General features: G+C 34.6%; 2 protein-coding genes across 2 annotated transcripts; both read right to left on the bottom strand.

The window, feature by feature from the left end:
- Positions 1 to 235: 235 nt before the first annotated feature.
- eapp (e2f-associated phosphoprotein) lies at positions 236 to 6,604 on the bottom strand. Its single transcript, XM_052580472.1, has 6 exons — positions 6,407 to 6,604; positions 6,010 to 6,194; positions 5,221 to 5,328; positions 1,091 to 1,205; positions 886 to 1,011; positions 236 to 804 (listed from the first exon to the last, which is right to left on the bottom strand). The coding sequence occupies exons 1-6, from the start codon at positions 6,475 to 6,477 to the stop codon at positions 486 to 488; spliced, it is 924 nt and encodes a 307-aa protein (XP_052436432.1). The 5' UTR covers positions 6,478 to 6,604; the 3' UTR covers positions 236 to 485.
- A 245-nt stretch (positions 6,605 to 6,849) lies between these two features.
- snx6 (sorting nexin 6) lies at positions 6,850 to 16,254 on the bottom strand. The gene is made up of 14 exons (XM_052580471.1): positions 16,170 to 16,254; positions 15,982 to 16,032; positions 14,203 to 14,307; positions 13,956 to 14,066; positions 12,736 to 12,857; positions 12,528 to 12,651; positions 11,995 to 12,090; positions 11,222 to 11,327; positions 10,400 to 10,475; positions 10,048 to 10,087; positions 8,936 to 9,022; positions 8,520 to 8,679; positions 7,764 to 7,849; positions 6,850 to 7,685 (listed from the first exon to the last, which is right to left on the bottom strand). Exons 1-14 carry the CDS (start codon positions 16,173 to 16,175, stop codon positions 7,632 to 7,634), a joined length of 1,224 nt encoding a protein of 407 aa, XP_052436431.1. The 5' UTR covers positions 16,176 to 16,254; the 3' UTR covers positions 6,850 to 7,631.
- Positions 16,255 to 19,281: the final 3,027 nt, after the last annotated feature.

Genomic DNA, 19,281 nt, shown 5'->3' with positions numbered 1-19,281 from the left:
AAAATAAAGATACTACGCTTATACGTAAACAGGTAATGCTTTAATATCGGTGTGCTAATATTTGATAGGAATTAAATTTTCTATAAATTCAAAATGAAAACAATTATTCAAATGACACAGTTTAGAGCACATTAAGTGATTAGCTAAATGCTTTTTACTGCAATGTCACTTCTGTTAAATTTGAATAATTTCCATGCCCTCTCCTTTGTGTAAAGCTACAACTTAAAAGAACATATCAGAGAGGCAACAGAACAACTTTTATGCAAATATGAGATGTCATTTACAGGAAGTGGATCGCATGAAAGTGTTAACATTTTACAGAATATAAAAACCCTATAAATAAACTTACATATCTAGCCCAATTCCTTTCCCCCAAATTTTCTCTCTCTCTCTCTCTATGTACTTTACAGCAAAGTTGCTTGGTGGTGCACATCATCAAACCCACCAAAACATGTGGTTTGTATTTATAAGTCCAGTAGATGTCCTTAGCAGTGACTTGCTAGGATGTTGAAGAAATGATACACCTCATCTTTATCATACACTGCCACTTCAGTGGAGCATTCTGTGCACTTGACTGAGTGATATATCTCTTCTTCATCCATTCCTGCCAAACGTGCATCAGTCAGACCTGCACTTGACTCCATTTCAGCCTCTGTAGATGTGGACGTGGTCTCCCGACGGGCCTTCTTCCTCTGCCGGTTCTGTTTTCTCTTATTGGGGGTTTTATAGCGCAGCACTTCCTCTTTGTTGACTGTGCAGTTCATCACAAACATGGCTCTGTACTGTGTCCGATATTTCTCATGCCTGTGGGTTGAGAAGTCATTTAGACGTAGGAAATAATCTTCAGAGATGCTCACAGTGCAATATGAACTGAATGTGACGTACCTTTGACAGTCCAGGCATAAGGTGGTCATACAGGCAGGACAGTTGAGGACAGCATCACTGCTAGGAACAGTGTGTGGTTTGTTTCTTCTGTCCGCTGATGGTGGCAGCCGCCTCTGATTTCTGTATCTGTATCAAAAAATTTAAATAAGCTATGAATGTCAAAACCTTTTGTTATAACTTACATTTTTTAGTGACAAAAACCTACGCTTTTCTTCTTGCATCCACCCAAGCCTGGTCGCGATCATCCTTGTCTGGGTCGTATAACAGCTCATCGTTTGTGAGAACAGAGCGATGCTTCCTCTTCAAACCTTGAGAGCTTCCTGATACAGCATAGAAAAACCATATTAACATAACTTATTTACCCTTTATTACGTTGCTTCACCACATTACACAATATCGTTAAACACAAAAACAAAGTCAAAACAAAAGCACGCTCATCACTCTTAAACTGGGTGCTCAACAAAAATAGTGATAATGAGGAAAAAAAAAGTCAGCATATAGGCACAAAAAATACAAAAAAGGTAATAACAGACTATCACACAAACAATATAAATGTGAATCTAAAAATTATATATATATATACACACACACACACACACACACACACACACACACACACACACACACAAACACATACACTAGGGGTTGCAGCGACTGCACACACTTCAATGCTCTGCCATGAGCTTTAAGTCGCTAGTCCTATAGAGGGCGCAACAGGATAAGAATTCTTTGAAGGACTTCCACATTTATGCTCTGTTTCCAAACAGGGTGGCAGCGCAGTGTCATATGCCATAGCTGTACACAAGGTGTTTGAGTCTCAGCTCCAGGATCAGGCTTATTTGTTCATTAATGACGTCAGTGACTAGTCAACATCGACTCAACTTTCATTACATTAAAAAAAAAAGAAGTCATTAAACCCCTAATATATACCTACATACATACATACATATACATACATACATAAGGTAAAATATTGAACATCACCATTTTTCTCAGTAAATATATTTTTAAAGATGCTGTTAAGCAAAACTAATAAGTTTAGAAATTAAGTGCTGTGTAATAAAGTAAAATGACAGGATAAAAGAAAAGGGTTCAAGATGCTGGAAAACCATAGAATGTGCATGAGCTGGAGGATTTTTCTGAACTGCTCAGGACAAACAAGGGACTCAAACAACTATCAGAAAATATAAAAACAGTCATGGATCATCCAGGAAATGACACACAGTATTAAGATTCAAGTGTAGGAAAAAAATGTAAATCCTTTGCTTTGAAAAAAAAAAAAAACACCTGATGAAAATAAACTTGTCATTATCAAAATCAGGTATTGCATTGTTTGTAACTATTGATACACTGTCTCAAAAATGCTTGACAAAAATACAGCTGTAATACTTTAATATGTTGCTCAGATTTTCTATAAAAATAATACCATCTAAATTAAACCTTACTTTTAAAAGTTGACCACATGGATAGATATTCATTGTTATGAACTGAACATCTCTATGTAATTCAAGCTTTGATAGTGTTCATTTTCAAAACCATTTAACCCTTGTGCGTTGTTGGGGACGTTTTCGTCCACTAGGGGGTAAAGTTGAGTCTTATTTTGGCCACAACTTTCTCTGTGTTTGAGCTAATGGAATGATTTTTGGTAACAAATCTTATTTTGACCCATATTTTGGGAAAATGCTTTGAATTTTTTCAAAAACTCAATGGTACACTCACTACCTTTCGAGTTGTTCGTGGATGAAAACGTCCACTAAATTAAACTGCTGTAAAAATGTACCAGATAAATATTTTTTTCAATTTTTTTTGCATAAATCTATTAATCAACCTCAGTCCTGATCAAAACTACCAAATGTTTGAAAAAATTCCAAGATTTTAATGTTTTAATTACCAAGTTCATAAATGATGTCACTGATTTGGGATAAAAAACACACACAATTACATATTTTCAATATAAAAAGTGATTGTGGACTGGATATTTTTTTACCTTTTATCACAGTCTTGGGCATGCCAAAGATTAGAAACAAAATTGGCTTTGATGCATTGTTAGTTTTTGTGCAGCATTAGATTAAAAATTTTTCTCCTTAGTTGTTGGTGGCTGTTTTTGCTCCATTGACTTCTATTATAACGACATTTTTTGATTGGAAAGCCATGACACCATATAATCATGCATTCTTGATTGTTTGTGGTTTTCCCTTTTGGGAAGAGGTAAAAAAATATATTTTTACAGTTGATCACTAGGTGGGACCATTAACCCTTTAGATAGGCCTGTGCAAAAAAAGGCTTAGTTTCTGGCTTTTATATGGAGTATAACAGCAAATTATAGTGTTTGTGTGTGTGTGTGAGATTCTTGATTGTTGATTGTTGGTGGTTTCCCTGTTGGGAAGAGGTAACATTTGTTATTTTTTACAGTTGATCACTAGGTGGGACCATTTACCCTTTAGATAGGCCTGTGCAAAAAAAGGCTTAGTTTCTGGCTTGTATATGGAGTTATATGGAGTATAATAACAAATTATAGTGTGTGTGTGTGTGTGTGTGTGAGAGAGAGAGAGAGAGAGAGAGGGTGTGAGAGAGACCTTTGTGCACTTACCTTGATATAAAGTACCGGAAAAAATCCAAATATGCACCTCATGCTCTCAGAACTACATGGAGTAAACAATAAAAAAGAAGTGTGTTTATGCACATGCTGCCTCTTGATGGTGAAAAGTACAGATGGCCTATATGTGAAATGCTCGTCTTTTCTTGATGGTAAAGCCAGTTTAAAACCTTAAAATCCTGTAAAAAAATCTACTTTGCATTAAATTTATGAACATAATGTATTATGAACCAAAATGCAATACCAACTACAAATAAGCTGCAGCTCGCTGGAGGGGTCACGCTACATAATCATTTCTAAAACTTTGGTACAAGTTGCTTGCTGCTCTTCTCACCATTAAATGACCAGCACGATGCCATGCAAGTGTTTAAATCCATGTACTTTGCTTTTGTTTAGTCTATTCCCTTGTTAAGTCTGACGTCACGTAGCAGCGCTTCCATGTCCAAACGCTCTATCAGTTACCACGAGAAAACAACAAAAGATGCTAATATAAACTCACAATGTGATAGAATACTAGCGAAAAAGTTATAATCTTAACCTTTAACTCCATACTCAAGTCCCTGATAGCCAGACAATGAAAATATAAATATAAAAAAATATATATAAAAATTAGTTGTGTTTGGGACACTGTGAGCACGGAGACTGTAGTGTATATCGTAAGTTTAAAAGCGTTTAGCTTAAATTATCAATATGAATAAACATTGCTCATAAACGGCTGCTGAGGTCATATTCTCAAGTTAAGCGAGTTGAGGCCTGGACCCAGAAACAGCGCTTCTTATGTCATCACTTAACAACCGAATACTTTCACCACCATTAAAAAGCAGCAGGTGCATAAATACACTTTTGTTTACTCCATGTAGTTCTGAGAGCTGAGGTGTACATTTTGATTTTCTGAAATACATCAAGGTAAGTGCGCAAAGGTCTCTCTCACACACTCTGTCTCTCTCTTTCTCAAACACACATACATACACACACAATATAATATGCTGTTATACTCCATATAACTCCATATACAAGCCAGAAACTAAGCCTTTTTTTGCACAGGCCTATCTAAAGGGTTAATGGTCCCACCTAGTGATCAACTGTAAAAATATATTTTTTTTACCTCTTCCCAAAAGGGAAAACCACAAAAAATCAAGAATGCATGATTATATGGTGTCATGGCTTTGCAATCAAAAAATGTTGTCATAATGGAATTCAATGGGGCAAAAACAGCCACCAACAACTAATTAGGGAGAAAAATTTTTAATCTAATGCTGCACAAAAACTAACAATGCATCAAAGCCAATGTTGCTACTAATCTTTGACATGCCCAAGACTGTTATAAAAAGTAAAAAAAAAATCCAGCCACAATTACTTTTATATTGAAAATAAGTCATTTTGTGTGTTTTTTCCCCCCAAATCAGTGACATCATTTATGAACTTGTCAATTAAAGAGTTAAATTCTTGGATTTTTTTTTTAAACATTTGGTAGTTTTAATCAGGACTGAAGTTGATTAACAGATTTATTCAAAAAAATTGAAAAAATATGAATTTGATACATTTTTACAGCAGTTTAATTGAGTGGATGTTTTCATCCACGAACAAGTCGAAAGGGTGGTGAATTTGAACAATGCACAAGGGTTAAATAAAAATGTATTTTAAGAGGAACTGAAAAAACATTGTGATCTCAAATGTGTCCATATAAAAAAATTATATTCTTGTTGTACAACAGACTTTTTTTTCTTTTGAATAATTACCAGCTGTGCCATCTTCATCTTCATCTGAGTCGAAGTAAATGCTGTCATACTCCTGAGTCTGTTGCTTGTTCGCTGTGGAAGTGCTGTCACTGGTCCCAGATGTTTGACCTGTATATTAAATATTAAATTATAACTTGAGTTGATTTACTGTTATAAATGTTACATTTAAATTGTAACACTGAAAGTTGGTAGTTCCTAGGATAGCAAAGTCCACTAAATGAGGTAGAGCTCGTTCGCATATGGCTCCTTAACTCTGGAATAGCCTTCCTGATAATGCTTGAGGTTCAGACACACTCTTTCTGTTTAAATCTAGATTAAAAACACATCTCTTTCGCCAATAATTCTCATAATTTGTGACTGCAGTTGTATTTGATCAAATGCGCATTACTATTCTTTAGCTTGGGTTAAACTAATTAATTTTACTTGACTGGAACATCAGCTATGCTAAAGATGTCTCTATTTGTTTCTCTGGATCCAGAACACCTGAGAAGAGATGATGCTGACCCCCTCAGAAGACCACAGATGATGCTAACCCTGAAACAATCATGCAATCACATAATAATTGCTGGTAATAGTCTTCATTGTCTGGTTGCCTATATCTTGTATTAATTTTTCTGAAAAATTCCTGTGATATGCACATAAAGTCACCACTTATAAGCTACTACTAAATATTGTAGAAACTTAATATTCTGTAAAGTTGCTTTGCAATGATTTGTATCATAAAAAGCGCTATAGAAATAAACTTGAATTGAAGTGAAACACTGATGATTGCAGGTGTTTTTGTGAAACCTGTAGCTGAAGATGCGGTCCAGCTGTACTCCAGGCTCTTCATGGTGCTGCTGAGCTCGGCCTCCATCTCCTTCTCAAACTCGTCCCCGCTGGAGGACTCGCTCTCCCCCGTCAGATACTCTCTGATCAGCTTCTTCTTCTGATCCGGAGTCCCGTGGAGAAGAACATCCAGCTCATCTTCAGAACTGAGGGGGTTAAACCGAGCAGAAACACTGTAATCAATCTGATCTATGAACAGCATTTATGGTGTTCATGTTTACAACTCGTCTCGAAAGAAATTAGACCAAATAGCCATGTGTACTAACACCAAAGTATAACTATGAAGCCTATAAAGTAAAATAATATTGATGTTCATATTTGTTTGTTTACATCACAGAGAATGTTTTCTGTTGTTTACCTGCTTTCGGCTCCTTCCTCGTCACTCGGCTCTTCAATCTCATAGGAATCATAATCATCTTTTCGGTTCATTCTTCTTATTTCGAGTAAAAAACTATGAAGATAAAACAGTCTATGGATAAAATGCGTTTTGGCTTCACTTCAGCAGCAGAACGCAAGTTATGGAACATTTCCGTGTCACGCTTTGTGACTTCAAAATAAAGCTATCAAAATAAAAGCCGTTAAAAAGATGAAAACTTAACCATTTAAAATCGCCATGATTACGTCACTTCATTTTTATATTTAATAAAGTCTATTTAAAGTTTCCAATCCAAGGATTCGAAAGCGGCTGCTCGATTGTATTAAAAAATCCCATTTTATACATAAACAATTATTTTGCTTTATTTATTTAGTCCATTAATTCAAACCATCAGCTTTTGTGTTGACATTAAAAAAAAATCTCAGTTAAAGTAAACAGCATCATTTATTTTTTGTTATATTCATGGTCATTTTCTCATTGTTATCAGCGTTTATGTCAGCATTCCTCCATCTGAATAAATGGAAGCTTTGGTCACATATTGTGAAAAAGAAAACCACATTCATATACAGTGCACTTAAAAAGTCAGGAGGAAAAAAAATGCATTCATGTATGATTTCTTTTTAACAATGTCATATTAATCTACACTTTAAGGCAAACATACTGAAAAATTTGTTAGGAATGAAAAAAAAAAGAGGAATAAACTAGTCTGATTACGATGATCTACAGCTATACGATGAAAACTAACACATGTACAAGGCTTTGAGTGACCATACATTTTAATTGTAATAACAATCAGCTCAACTTGAACAAGATATCTGAGCAGCATCCACACACAGATCACCAAAACTAACTTAGAAGATTACAACAGAGAAGACAAAAAAAACGAGTGATACGAAACAAACAGGACAAAAACTGCCGAAACCAGAATGATGTAGCGAATCCCATGGAAAACGATTAACAATTAAAGGTTAAAAATGTGTGATTAAATGAAGAACTCGTATATGTTGTGCGGTGTGGATCAGGTGATCTTCCACAGTGGACTGCCTCACTTTAGGGGGGTTGTGGAGGGAGTATGGTGTCTCTGGTGGTGGTAAGTACAGACGTCTCTTTAGACAAACTGACCCCAGGTATGTTCTCTCCTCCATCTTCCGAATGAAGATGAGACCAAAGCAGGGAAAGCCCTATATGGAGAACCTGGCTCCAGAACCTAAGTGTCTCCTTTCAGGACCCCCAGACAGCTCTGCAGCAACTGTAGATTCCCCTGGAGAGAGATATAGTGTGAATACACAATGCGTGGATTTGACATCATTGAGAGTCAGAGTAGAAAGTGAATGGAAACCTTGGCATGTTTGAGTTCCAGCTCGGCCAGTTCCACCAAGTTCTTCCTGAACGCTGCTACTCGCCGTGTCTTGAAATCTATCAGTTCTAAATGGAACACAAGCATTAATATTTAGTGAGCAAATAACAGTTTAGCAGATGCTTTTATCCAAAGTGATTGCCAGGAATTTTAATAAACAGACAACCTCCCCGGAGCAATCCGAGGTTAAATGCAATAAGCCACGTAACAATTTAACATCGAGGTCATTTCCACATTAACACCTCGTCTGAACACAGTTCTCTGTCCAAATTAAATGCAAAAGTAGACACGCACGATTTGGGGAATACAACTTTCAAAGAAATGTGAAGTGAACTAAATTAGATTGTGAAAAATTTATATTATATTTTTTATATATATATATATATATATATATATATAAATTACTACTTTTTATTTTAATTTATATTATTTATTTAATAAAATATTATTCAATGTTAAAAAACATTAAACAAATAAATATTGCTGTTGCAATGTATCAGCATAAAATAAAAACGTTGTATTTTCTTGCACGCTTCACTCTTTTTGGACCAATGACATATAACGGTGGGTGGAGCCAACTAGTGTGACAGCTATTAAAATCAAGCAATCAACAAATGGCCATTGTCTGTGCCAGTTTAGACGAAGAGCAAGTTGTATTACATTGAGTCTGGTTAGAAAAGAGTGTAAAATCATATTTGTTTTGTACTCAAATCACTTTGAATGATACAGATGAAGTACCTTGTTTTGCAGATTCAGAGATTTTCTCAAACTTCTGACAGCACACTTGCTGTGTGGTTTCTGCTTGTAGGACGTCCTTGTTTTTAGCTCGGGCTTTATCCAGAGCTTTATTAGCGTTCTCATAATCAACTAATGCTCTTCCTCGTCTGTACAGGAGGTCCTGTGGAAGAGATAATGCAATTTACAAAGAAAGAATAAAAGCATTTTAAACTGGGCCAGGAAGCAATAACTATGAACAGTGGTCAATGAATCCGGTCTTAAACTGAATCTGAAGAGATCACTGTTCTGCTTTAGAAAGTCAGGTCAGAATCACTTCTGTAGCTTAATTACATTGCATCCAGGGCTTCAGCAACAAATCACTGGCTAATGTAAGAAAGCCCTCTAATGAGTTCAACATGCTGACCACACGGCTCTACCTTAGCGGCTTGCGACTCTCTGAGGTAGTACTTCAACAAGTCGGCTAGTTTCAAATCCTCATCGGCCGCCACACGCGCTTCAATTTTCTGCACAGGAAACAGAAAAGGAGTTTGAAAACAATGGAGGAAGAGGTGAGTGACTTTACAACCCCTAACTCTCTGATTCATCAAATTCTGCCTTCTTGATACAAACTGCTGAGCTTCGAATCACACCAAATTAACTTAGGAAATTAAGGTAGGAATGTATATTTTAATTTTGTTATTGTGGATGTTGTGTATGGCTAGATGTATTCATTGGATGTTGTGTATTGTTAATTGTTTTGTGATTGTATGGGGAGATCAAAGATTAATTTTCAGCTTAGGCTGAACAATAAAGTACTACTAACTAACTAACTAACTAACTAACTCACTCTTCTTCACCTTAGAGAGTAAGGCAGTCACAACATTTTTGGAAAGTCATTTTTATATAAATTTTATTAGAAGAATGAAGCCAATGTCACATTTCAACTTTTATGGCCTCATTTATTAACATTAGTTAAGTATAGTGGCATTCTCTAAAATTAAAAAAACATTCAAAATAACCTTTTTTTGGTAAAGTTCTTGTTTTAAAACTAACTTTAAAAACAAAAATATACAAATTTGAAATGTCTTGGCATCTAAATCAAATTTTAGGATGAAGTTCTAAAAGTTGTAAATATAAAGAAATACACAATCAAAAGAAAATCTAAATCTAAAAATTAAAGCAAATTCTAAATTTAAATAAACATATGTAGTATATAAAAAACACAAATTAACTTTTGATTTTTAAAATGACCTTACAATGAATAAAAATGCATTTAAAATGAAAAGTTGTATTTATTCATATTAATTTCACTGCGCTGTAAACTGAAAAATAATAACTGTACTTTATTAAATAACATAAAAATTGTTAAAGCTGTAAATATGTTGTTCATTGTTAGTTAAGCAATATATTTTATTGTAAAATGTTACTATGTCAATGTTTCTTAGTTTTAAAACTATTTATATATTTCCTGGTTTAAATTAGGGCTTTGACCACTTTATATCAAAAAGCATCTATGATAAAATTATGTTATAAAACTGGAAGCACTTACCCGTGTTTTCTCAAAAAGCTCTGATACTTTCAGGAAAAATCTGTTTATGGGGGAACAAAACAAAAAAGCAATTCAAAGACTTGACTCCATTCACACTGGGCCATACACAGAATGCATTTTTGCTTTGAAAAACATGAGATGCTGGTAGTGTAATCGAAAAAAAACTCATGCTTTTTAAAAGATGAATGTATTGTAACTTGACTGCTGTGTTCTTAGAATGCATTATCACACACAATATGCTGAAGCGGTTGTGAGACGCAAATGAAACGGTCAAACATGTCCTTCTAAAGCCTGTGTTTACATGGAAAAAACATGCATTCAGTGTGGAGCTACATGGGAAACACTGGCGTACTTGCACAGATCTGTGGAGTCCTGGGTACCTAAGGTGTACAGCGTTGAGGCGATTCTGTTGATATCATCGGCCGCATCTGAAACACACGTCCTGTTAGCTCTATAGACGAGGCAGTGCTGTCAGGGCATTTCACAGCATTCTGCTCATACAGATCATGTTTCAGTGTTGTGCCAATGAGACTCATGCCACACAAGGAAAAGACAAAACATTTGGCTCGGAATCGGACAGACACTTGATCCAAAAAAATTATGCAAATTACCAAAACATATTTCTGAACGGAAAGTGCTGCATTGAAATCTAAAAAATATTATTCAGATCATTTTACATAATACATTGCATGTCATCAAATACATTTGACTGAGTTTTAAAAAGTCAATCGAGTCACTTGACATTCACTGGCTTCCTGGTAAATGAGACACTGTCCGACTAAGCAGTATTATGTACCGCTTCTGAATTTCCTGTTATCACTCCTAACAGAGAGAACCAACCTTTCCAGGCTAATACATGATGAACACAAACAGAACCAAACACTGCAAAACATGAAGAGCTTATTTACAGTTCATTGCTTTGACACTCTGAATAAAGTGTGAAATTAACCTTAGACTAGATGAAAAGCACAATGCTAAAAGAGCTTTGTTTTGTTTTTAAAAGTATATCTGAAATGCTGTCGGTTGAGGCACTACTGTCATTTAGATTTATAACACACGCTTCCTGTGACTGAAGACCTTTGACCTTGTCTTATCCTTGATGCTACATTGTCATGTGAGCCAGAAGCATTTACAAATGTGTGAAGAATTCACCCATAAAAGAAGAGAAACGTACTTTTGTGAGACCTGATCATTCGATCCGATTTGGCAGATGAGTCTTTGACGCGGTTGTGGTACTCTAAAAGGAACGTCTTCTCATGTTCAAAGAAATCATCAACATCCTGATATAAAAAAAAAAGAAATAAACAGATTGTTCAGAAAAGTGCAAAAACAAAGAAGTGAAGCTCATGATGAAACATGAGGAAATGGACATGTTTTAAAATGTAAATATTTATAATATATTATAGAAGATTTCTATTTCAAATGAACACTGTTCTTTGAACTTTTCAACCATCATCAAAGAATCTGGAATCATGTTCCTTGAGCATCAAATCAGAATATTACAATGATTTCTGAAGGATCGTAAGGAACTGAAGACTTCAGAAAATTCAGCTTTGCATCACAGGAGGAATTCATCACATTCTGAAATATATTTAAAAAGTAAACATTTTAAATTGGAATCATATTTCCCATTATTACTGTTTTACTGTGTGGTTTGATGTGCAAGTTCTTGCAACCCTAAACATTTGTACCATAGTGCATTTTTGCCTTTTTTGGTTTTGACCACTGTGCATTCCACTTCTAGCAAATGGGTTCACCAGGGAGTCATAAACCATCTTCCAACCTACAGCTAAACATAGAGAAGTTCAAGCCAAAGTAAATCATTTCTCAAAAAGGTGGCTGATGTCCTGGCCTCTCTCGCTCTCTCCGCCCCTTAATTTCTGCAGCAGAGTCACATAAAAAAAACAAGTCACCTGACATGGGAAGAAGGCCTCAGACTGAACTGACCTTCACTCCAGCCACAAGAACCCCATCTGCAGACTTCACCACGTTCTTGAAGAAATCCTCCAGCTTTTCCTTCTTGTTTTTCCCTCGTACACTCAGCTGTAATTGAAAGTGAGAAATCCAAGGGCAAATGAGCAATCAAATGCTCTTTTAAAATCTTTTTTTTTTATTTCTACTGATAATGACACTTGCATTTCTGGTTTCAAAATATGGAACTGAATTCTTCTGGTTTGCTTTGCACAATCTCATCTGTCAGACTTATTCACTTGTTATGAATTATCTGATTCTTTTGGTTTGTGTCCAAGTTTCAAATCAATACGAGAAAAATTATTAAAGGAGATTTCAAGTAACATTTCATATTTTGAATTCTTTGGGGATAAAATGAACAATTAAATTTCTTTACTCACTGCCTTAAAACAAAGTAAATAATAACATGCATAATAAAAGCAATGATTAAAAACAGTATTGTACTTGCACTTACAATTTCCCAAACATTTTAGAACAATAATGTCAAAGTTAACAATGGCCCAACTTACGTCTTGGTTGTACTCTAAGAAAACGTGGAAGTTCAAGTCTTTGCGCAGGACGGGGTGGGCAGCAACTCGGCACAGAAAGACCTCATGCATTGCTACAGTCTTCTTGAAGATGGCCAGATATTCACTGCAACGCATTTTCATATTATTAATAATGAAGTCACACAACTAGCAATACACTAACAATCATAAACAAAGACGATCTACTCACGCCTCCAGCTCCTGTTTCATCTTCGTGAACTCTTCCTTGGTCATAGATCCTTCGCCTTCACCCAGCTTCTGAAGTTTCTCCCGAGATGCATCAAAATCTGGTTTCGGAGGAGCAGGAGGAATCTACAGGGAAAGAGATATTCAAGTGGCATTATGACTCTCAAAACTGCTAATGAGACTCTGCGATTCGTAATATCATTCGCTCACACTGCTGAGCCTAATGCAAAGTGCTATAAATAATTCAGGCTTGCTTTGATGATACTGTAAATGGCAGTCAGTGCCAGGACTCTTTGTTTGTTGAGTATTAATCAGAATATTTCAGATGAAACTATATTAAATCAGATAGCAATAGAGTTCTTTGAGGCTTAAAATAATGCAGGAAATAGAAAGGCGGCACGCTAAAAACACAGTAACACTGTAGAATACTTTTACAATTTAAAATAACAATTTTCTATTTGAACATATTTTAAGATGTCATTTATTCCAGTGATTAAAGCTGAACTTTCTGCAAAATTTACACCAGTCTTGTGTCACATGATCCTTCAGAAATCAATCTGATATGATTTTTTGCTGCTTTCTTATTATTATCAATGTTGAAAACAGTTGTGCAGATTAATATTTTACTAAGATCTGTGATCTAAAACTATTTTTCAAGATTCTAAAGAAAAGGAGGTTTAGAAGAACATTAATCGAACAAAAACATTTTTGATTCATGATTCATTTCTTTAAAAAAAAAAAAAAAAACTTTAAACACCATGGATATGACATGAAAAACTAATCAAGCATATCGCACATCAGTTTTGTCAGTTTACTCTTATAGTTTAATAATAGTTTCAACCAATATATCCAGAATGGAAACTGCACCAAAGATCATTTCCTTTTTTTTTTTTCATGCACCTGAACTACATCAAAAAAGACATTTGTCATGCACCAGACCTTGTAATGTACACCAGTCCTATAAAAGGACATTAAGCAATGATTCCAGCCTTGGCGAGAGCGACTGGAACGTTTGCTCTCGAACACACATAATGAAGTAGTGTTTAAACGAGAGTACGCCCCATACTGTTCAAAGCGTCCAGTGTAAAGCAAATTAAAGAATCACATTACTAGCATAATTGCAAACAACTGGCCTGTAATTGCGAATTTGCCATTAACATGCAAGCTATCTGTTACATCACTAAACTTACACTATAATATGCTAAGAGACTTAACAGTACTTACAATATAACCTGCGTATTCTTCATTTTCAACGAACGAGTCGTGAAGCCAGATAAATTCTTCATGCTGTCTGACAACTGAAAATTCATTCTGCTTGAAATTAGGTAGAGTGCTCTGAAAAAAAAAAAACATAAATCAACACTTAATAAATGAATGCGGTAAACAACATGTACAGAAAGTTGATTTCTGAGGCAGGGCTGAAATTCTATACACACAATCCTGGTAGCTTTTATTTCTAGATGTTGTGTACCTTTGTATGGACGGTGAACTTGACCTTGTCTCTCTCGCTCAGAGCATCTGAGATGTCCACCTGTAGTGTAGCGTCAGTTTGAAGATCCACATTCACCGCCCTTGGCTATCAAAATAATTGCATAAATACAGTGTAATTTAATCAAATCAAAACTCAAACAGTGAGGATCATACTGCATCCATTTTTAAATATTACACAAAAAGTTTGATCTAATTACAAAACTTTGCATATTGTTGTGTTTAAGACATTATCATTTCTAACAATATTTTTTCCTCAGGAAAGATTAAATATTTTTATTTTCTAAAATTCATTTGTCAGCGTTACCAAAGATGAAAAACTTTGAAATATCTGCACCTAAAATACACACTTTCCGTTATACAAATATATGATTAAACCTAAAAAAAAGTTAATGTCAGAGTTATTCATCAACTACAACATACATGTAATAAATGTCAAATGTCCTACAAAAGAGCACTGCACTGAAATGTTAGGCAGTTATCATGATTCTGACAGCAAAATTATCATTATATTGTAAAATGATACAATCAAAAATTATATAATTAAATTATGAGATTTTTAGAACATCATAATAATAAACTATAAGAGAGTTTAGCAGTTACAAAATATGTAGTAAATACTTTATGTTGGTCGAAACTATGGTTAACCCTTTAACTGCCTGCTCAACCAAATGGTTGATTTGTCACTTTATGGTAAACGTAGAAAAGCTAAGCTAATGTTTTCAGATAATCCTTTCTGCTATCAGAATGTACTATTTGCTGAGAAATATAACTTTCTGATCATTCATTATAGTTCATATTTTCTGATTTCCATAGTATGTGTATCAATTCCGGTACTTTTGCCATAAAGTGACATATCAACCATTTGGTAGAGGCCGATATTTAAAAAATTATGGGACGTGTTGAAAAAAAATACATTGAGTGTGGTAATTAATGACATAAGGAGATAAGAAATGCAAACAAAAAAATTTTCAAATGCTTTTTTCTTGGTGGGGCAGTTAAAGGGTTAAAGTAAATGTTTGTTAATTTTCAATGCAACATTACTTCTACACAACCATATTCCTTACAAAACTGACAACATATCGTTAAAATCACCTTTTATTATTAAAATCACGATGGCACTGCAACAGTGCAATATTTTTTGTTAAGAGTATCTACATAAAAATAATCCAGGCATTAAAATTAGGAAACAGTTATTTAAACACTACTGTATATTGCAACATTGTTTCATTTGATGCTACATTACAAAGTAACATTGTGCCAACTTTTATACAGATAAGAATTAGCCACATTATTATGTAAAGCAACGTTTTTTTAATGCAGTAATTTTCAGCAGAGAATTTGCATTTATGCAAACATGTAAACCTTCAGCTCCATGACAGACTTATTCTTTAACTTTAACGAGGTCATTTAACGAGCTGGATGAGGTGATGGTTAATGGTTTGATGTGGGTTGTGGGTTCTTGCCCTAGTTTCTTAGAGAGTCCAAGGAGAATAAATGTGCATACAAGGGTTTGTGTGTGTGAGGTTTGTCAGGAGGAAGTGAACAGACGGACTCAAATAGGACACACACACACACACACACACACACACACACACACACACACACACACACACACACACATACATACATACACTGGGCCACAGTGGCACCAGCACTAATACACACGTCCTCTGACTAAAAACACACACAACACACATGCACAGCACACAGTAGGAGGACAGATACAGGACTGAAATGAGGAAAGGAAAAACAAACTTACTCCTCTGTCCTCCTCCGAAAGGAAATCGGGCCCGTCGTCCAGCCCTTCTTGCTGTGGAGAGACAAACAGAAAGATCAGAACGAACGGTCGGAACGCAAACACGACAGATGCTCGTTATTGCTCGACGCATCGAAAGATTGGAGGTGTAAATAACAAGGGTGGAGGGAGTAAAAGAGAAAAGCACCCACCATCATGGCTGCTACGGGTGGAGTATGAATGTGGCGGAGTATGTTACGTCACCGGGGCAGGAGATCTGAGAGGCGGAGCTTCAAGTACAAACCGACAAAGCTTTGCTCATTTATTAGCTGTTTTTAAATTGTACATTTTAGATATTGTTATTATTATATATTTTGTATTGTTTGGGTTTACTCCTAATTTTCTTGTACGTCATGTAGATTTGTGTTTACATATAGGCTAGACATATTTCCTGTGAATCAGTTTGTAAACATTGTTTTGTACTATATTAATAAAATAAATAGCGGTCATTATCACATCGTTGTTGCGGTTGTTGTTTTATTATTACTATTAGATTGAATTCTATTTTATATTTTATATTTTACCATAATATTAAAATTTATAACGTTTATTATTGTTGTTGTTATTATATTAATTAATTTTAGAATATTTTTTTTTCTTGCTATCTTATCATTCCGATGTTATGTATAGTTGTATACTCTTGTATAATATACTCTTGTAACGCACTATGTAAACACTGTTTTTACTATATGAATAAAATAAATATCTTTTTATTAAATATGATTATTTGCAAATCATAAATTTAAATATGATTATTTGTTACTTGATTGCAATGTGTGTGTGTGTGTGTGTGTGTGTATATATATATATATATATATATATATATATATATATATATATATATATATATATATATATATATATATATATATATTCATCTGCATCCTTTTAGGTTTCTTAATAATTTTCCTGTTAATCAGATATGCCATGTATATTTGTATATGCATATAGGTTATAGGCTACATATAAATAAAATCCATTATTATTATTATTATTATTATTATCATGATAATTATTATTATCATTATTAGTGCATATTTGAGAAAGTTATAAATAGCTTATATCACTAATGTGATATGATTCCTCACCACTAGAGGATGACAAACTCACTTTAGTCAACTGCTGATCTTCATCTGCTGGTGGAGTGTGATGCTGTTCTTATGGAAACACCCCACTCATTCATTATTTCAAGTTAGATGAGTTTGAAATAATCCAGTATTACTGGATAATTGTTTTTTATGGCAAGATCCAGATAAGAGAGTAATAATTTCTGATGTGACACACTGCAGCTCACCGCTTTGGCCTGTGTTATAGTTTGCGGTTACTAACAGACCTTAGGTAATTATCAGCTAATGGTCAAGTGTAAATTTTGGGCCTTCAGAAAACCCACCATCATAAAATGATAAACAGTGATTTCTGTACACCAAATGCTTGTCATTATAAATTTAACAAATATATAATATCAAATAACCTTGTACTAATTGCACCGGCTCAGGATATCAAAACATATTGAGAAATGATATACAAGCATCAACATCGCAGACGTGAGCATCATAATAACATATTGAGTAACTTTGTCCTCAAGTGAAATCTTGTGACCCTGCGACATGCAATAACACATTGAAATACCCTCATCAGGTCATGTTTCACTGCAATAGACACAACAAACCACTGCAAAACAACTGAACAAAAAGTTCTATTAACTGAAATTGCAATGAAATATCCGTGAAAATTAAATAACTGCTGCTTCTGGCTGAAATACCAGTCCATAGAACATCATAACCCTTCATCTAGTGGAACCCTTCATCTCACATCAAAATCCACCACCATGTTTGTTTTCCAAATCTTTTGGACTGGTTTCACTTGTAAATGGTGCTTAATTCTGTGCATATTTCTCTATTGAATCTGGACTCATATTTTAGCCGGAAGCAAAAACATCTTAATGATGGATTTGTTCTTTTGTTTTTATTTTTTACAAATATGTAGATTTTTGCTGCTCAAGAAATTAAGTGATTATTGTGATGTTTTTATCAGCTGTTTGGACTCTCATTCTGATGGCACCCATTCACTGCAGAGCATCCGAGTGATGTGATGCTAATTCTGTTCCGATGAAGAAACAAACTCATCTACATCTGGCCTGAAGGTGAGTACATTTTCAGCAAATTTTCATTTTTGGTTGGACTGTTCCTTTAAACTCACAGATATTCAGTTTAAATGAGAAGGAACATCTAAGCTAGTTGACCGTATTCATGAATTTTTGTGGCACATGTGGCACATTCTCACTCTCACATGCTTTGCAGCAGTAAGCTATCAATACTCTGAGCACAGTGCACACACCCTTGCAGCGCACAGAACCTACTGCAGAGCAAGGAGAGGTCATTTGTTTATTTTCAGCACACTTGACCAGACACAGAGATTCAGGGCTTACATGAAAGGCACTTTGTTTCATGCAGTGGTAAACATAACAGCTCTGACTAATAAGTTGACTACGTGAGCCCAAAATAGATGCAACTATTAAAACTACTAAAGATTGCAAGTAAATAAACATGTATTTTTCTTGCTGTCTGCATGGTGTCTTTTGAGTAGAGATTGCTCTGTTGTTTATCTGTATTAATGCATGATTAAGCATCAATGCCAACATATAATAATGGGTCATTTTTATTTATTTTTCAAATAAGAAATGTTTCTTGAGCACCAAATCAGTATTAGAATGATTTCTGAAGAATCATGTGACACTAGAGGAAGACTAGAGGAATGAGGACTGGAGTAAATATATTAAAACAGAAGTTATTTTAAATTGTAATAATATTTTGCAATAATATAATTATTATACTGCTTATCATATTAAGGTCAATAACCTGTGTTTCAGTTCAAAAGTAATAATAAACATAAGTAAACAATATTTAAAAAAAATGATACATTTAGAATATAATAAATTGTATAATTTGTCTATTCTTTGCATTATTAATTTATTATTAGTCATTTTGTGTATATCTAATTTGCTATCTATGAACTGTATTATATATATATTGGTATTTCATCAGCCATCAGTCACCCTGCTCTCTAGATACTATCATTTGCCCTTGTCAACCCTAATTTAGATGAATATCATATCATACCCCCACAATGTGCCAACATGCACTGAGAACTAGTTTCATAACCACTACTAGAAATTTCCCAGCGGAGACTGCAGTGTGTTCATAACTGAACTATAATCAACAGCACAGATGAAGGCAGTACTTTCCTTCCCTGAGAGATTTAATG

The sequence above is a fragment of the Carassius gibelio genome, chromosome B17 (genome assembly GCF_023724105.1).
Source record: "Carassius gibelio isolate Cgi1373 ecotype wild population from Czech Republic chromosome B17, carGib1.2-hapl.c, whole genome shotgun sequence".
NCBI classification, from domain to species: Eukaryota; Metazoa; Chordata; class Actinopteri; order Cypriniformes; family Cyprinidae; genus Carassius; species Carassius gibelio.
The sequence above is the reverse complement of the archived record's forward strand: the minus strand, read 5'-3'. Positions and strand labels throughout refer to the sequence as shown.

Excerpts from the sequence above, each read along its gene's own strand:
- eapp (XM_052580472.1), bottom strand. The coding sequence starts at position 6,477 with ATGAACCGAAAAGATGATTATGATTCCTATGAGATTGAAGAGCCGAGT. Across the intron at positions 5,329-6,009 it reads GACCGCATCTTCAGCTACAG|GTCAAACATCTGGGACCAGT; the intron begins GTTTCACAAAAA and ends TTTAATATACAG. Across the intron at positions 1,012-1,090 it reads GTGGATGCAAGAAGAAAAGC|ATACAGAAATCAGAGGCGGC; the intron begins GTAGGTTTTTGT and ends TTTTTGATACAG.
- snx6 (XM_052580471.1), bottom strand. Across the intron at positions 10,088-10,399 it reads GACTCCACAGATCTGTGCAA|ATTTTTCCTGAAAGTATCAG; the intron begins GTACGCCAGTGT and ends CCCCATAAACAG. Across the intron at positions 7,850-8,519 it reads CTCTGAATCTGCAAAACAAG|AACTGATAGATTTCAAGACA; the intron begins GTACTTCATCTG and ends TGTTCCATTTAG.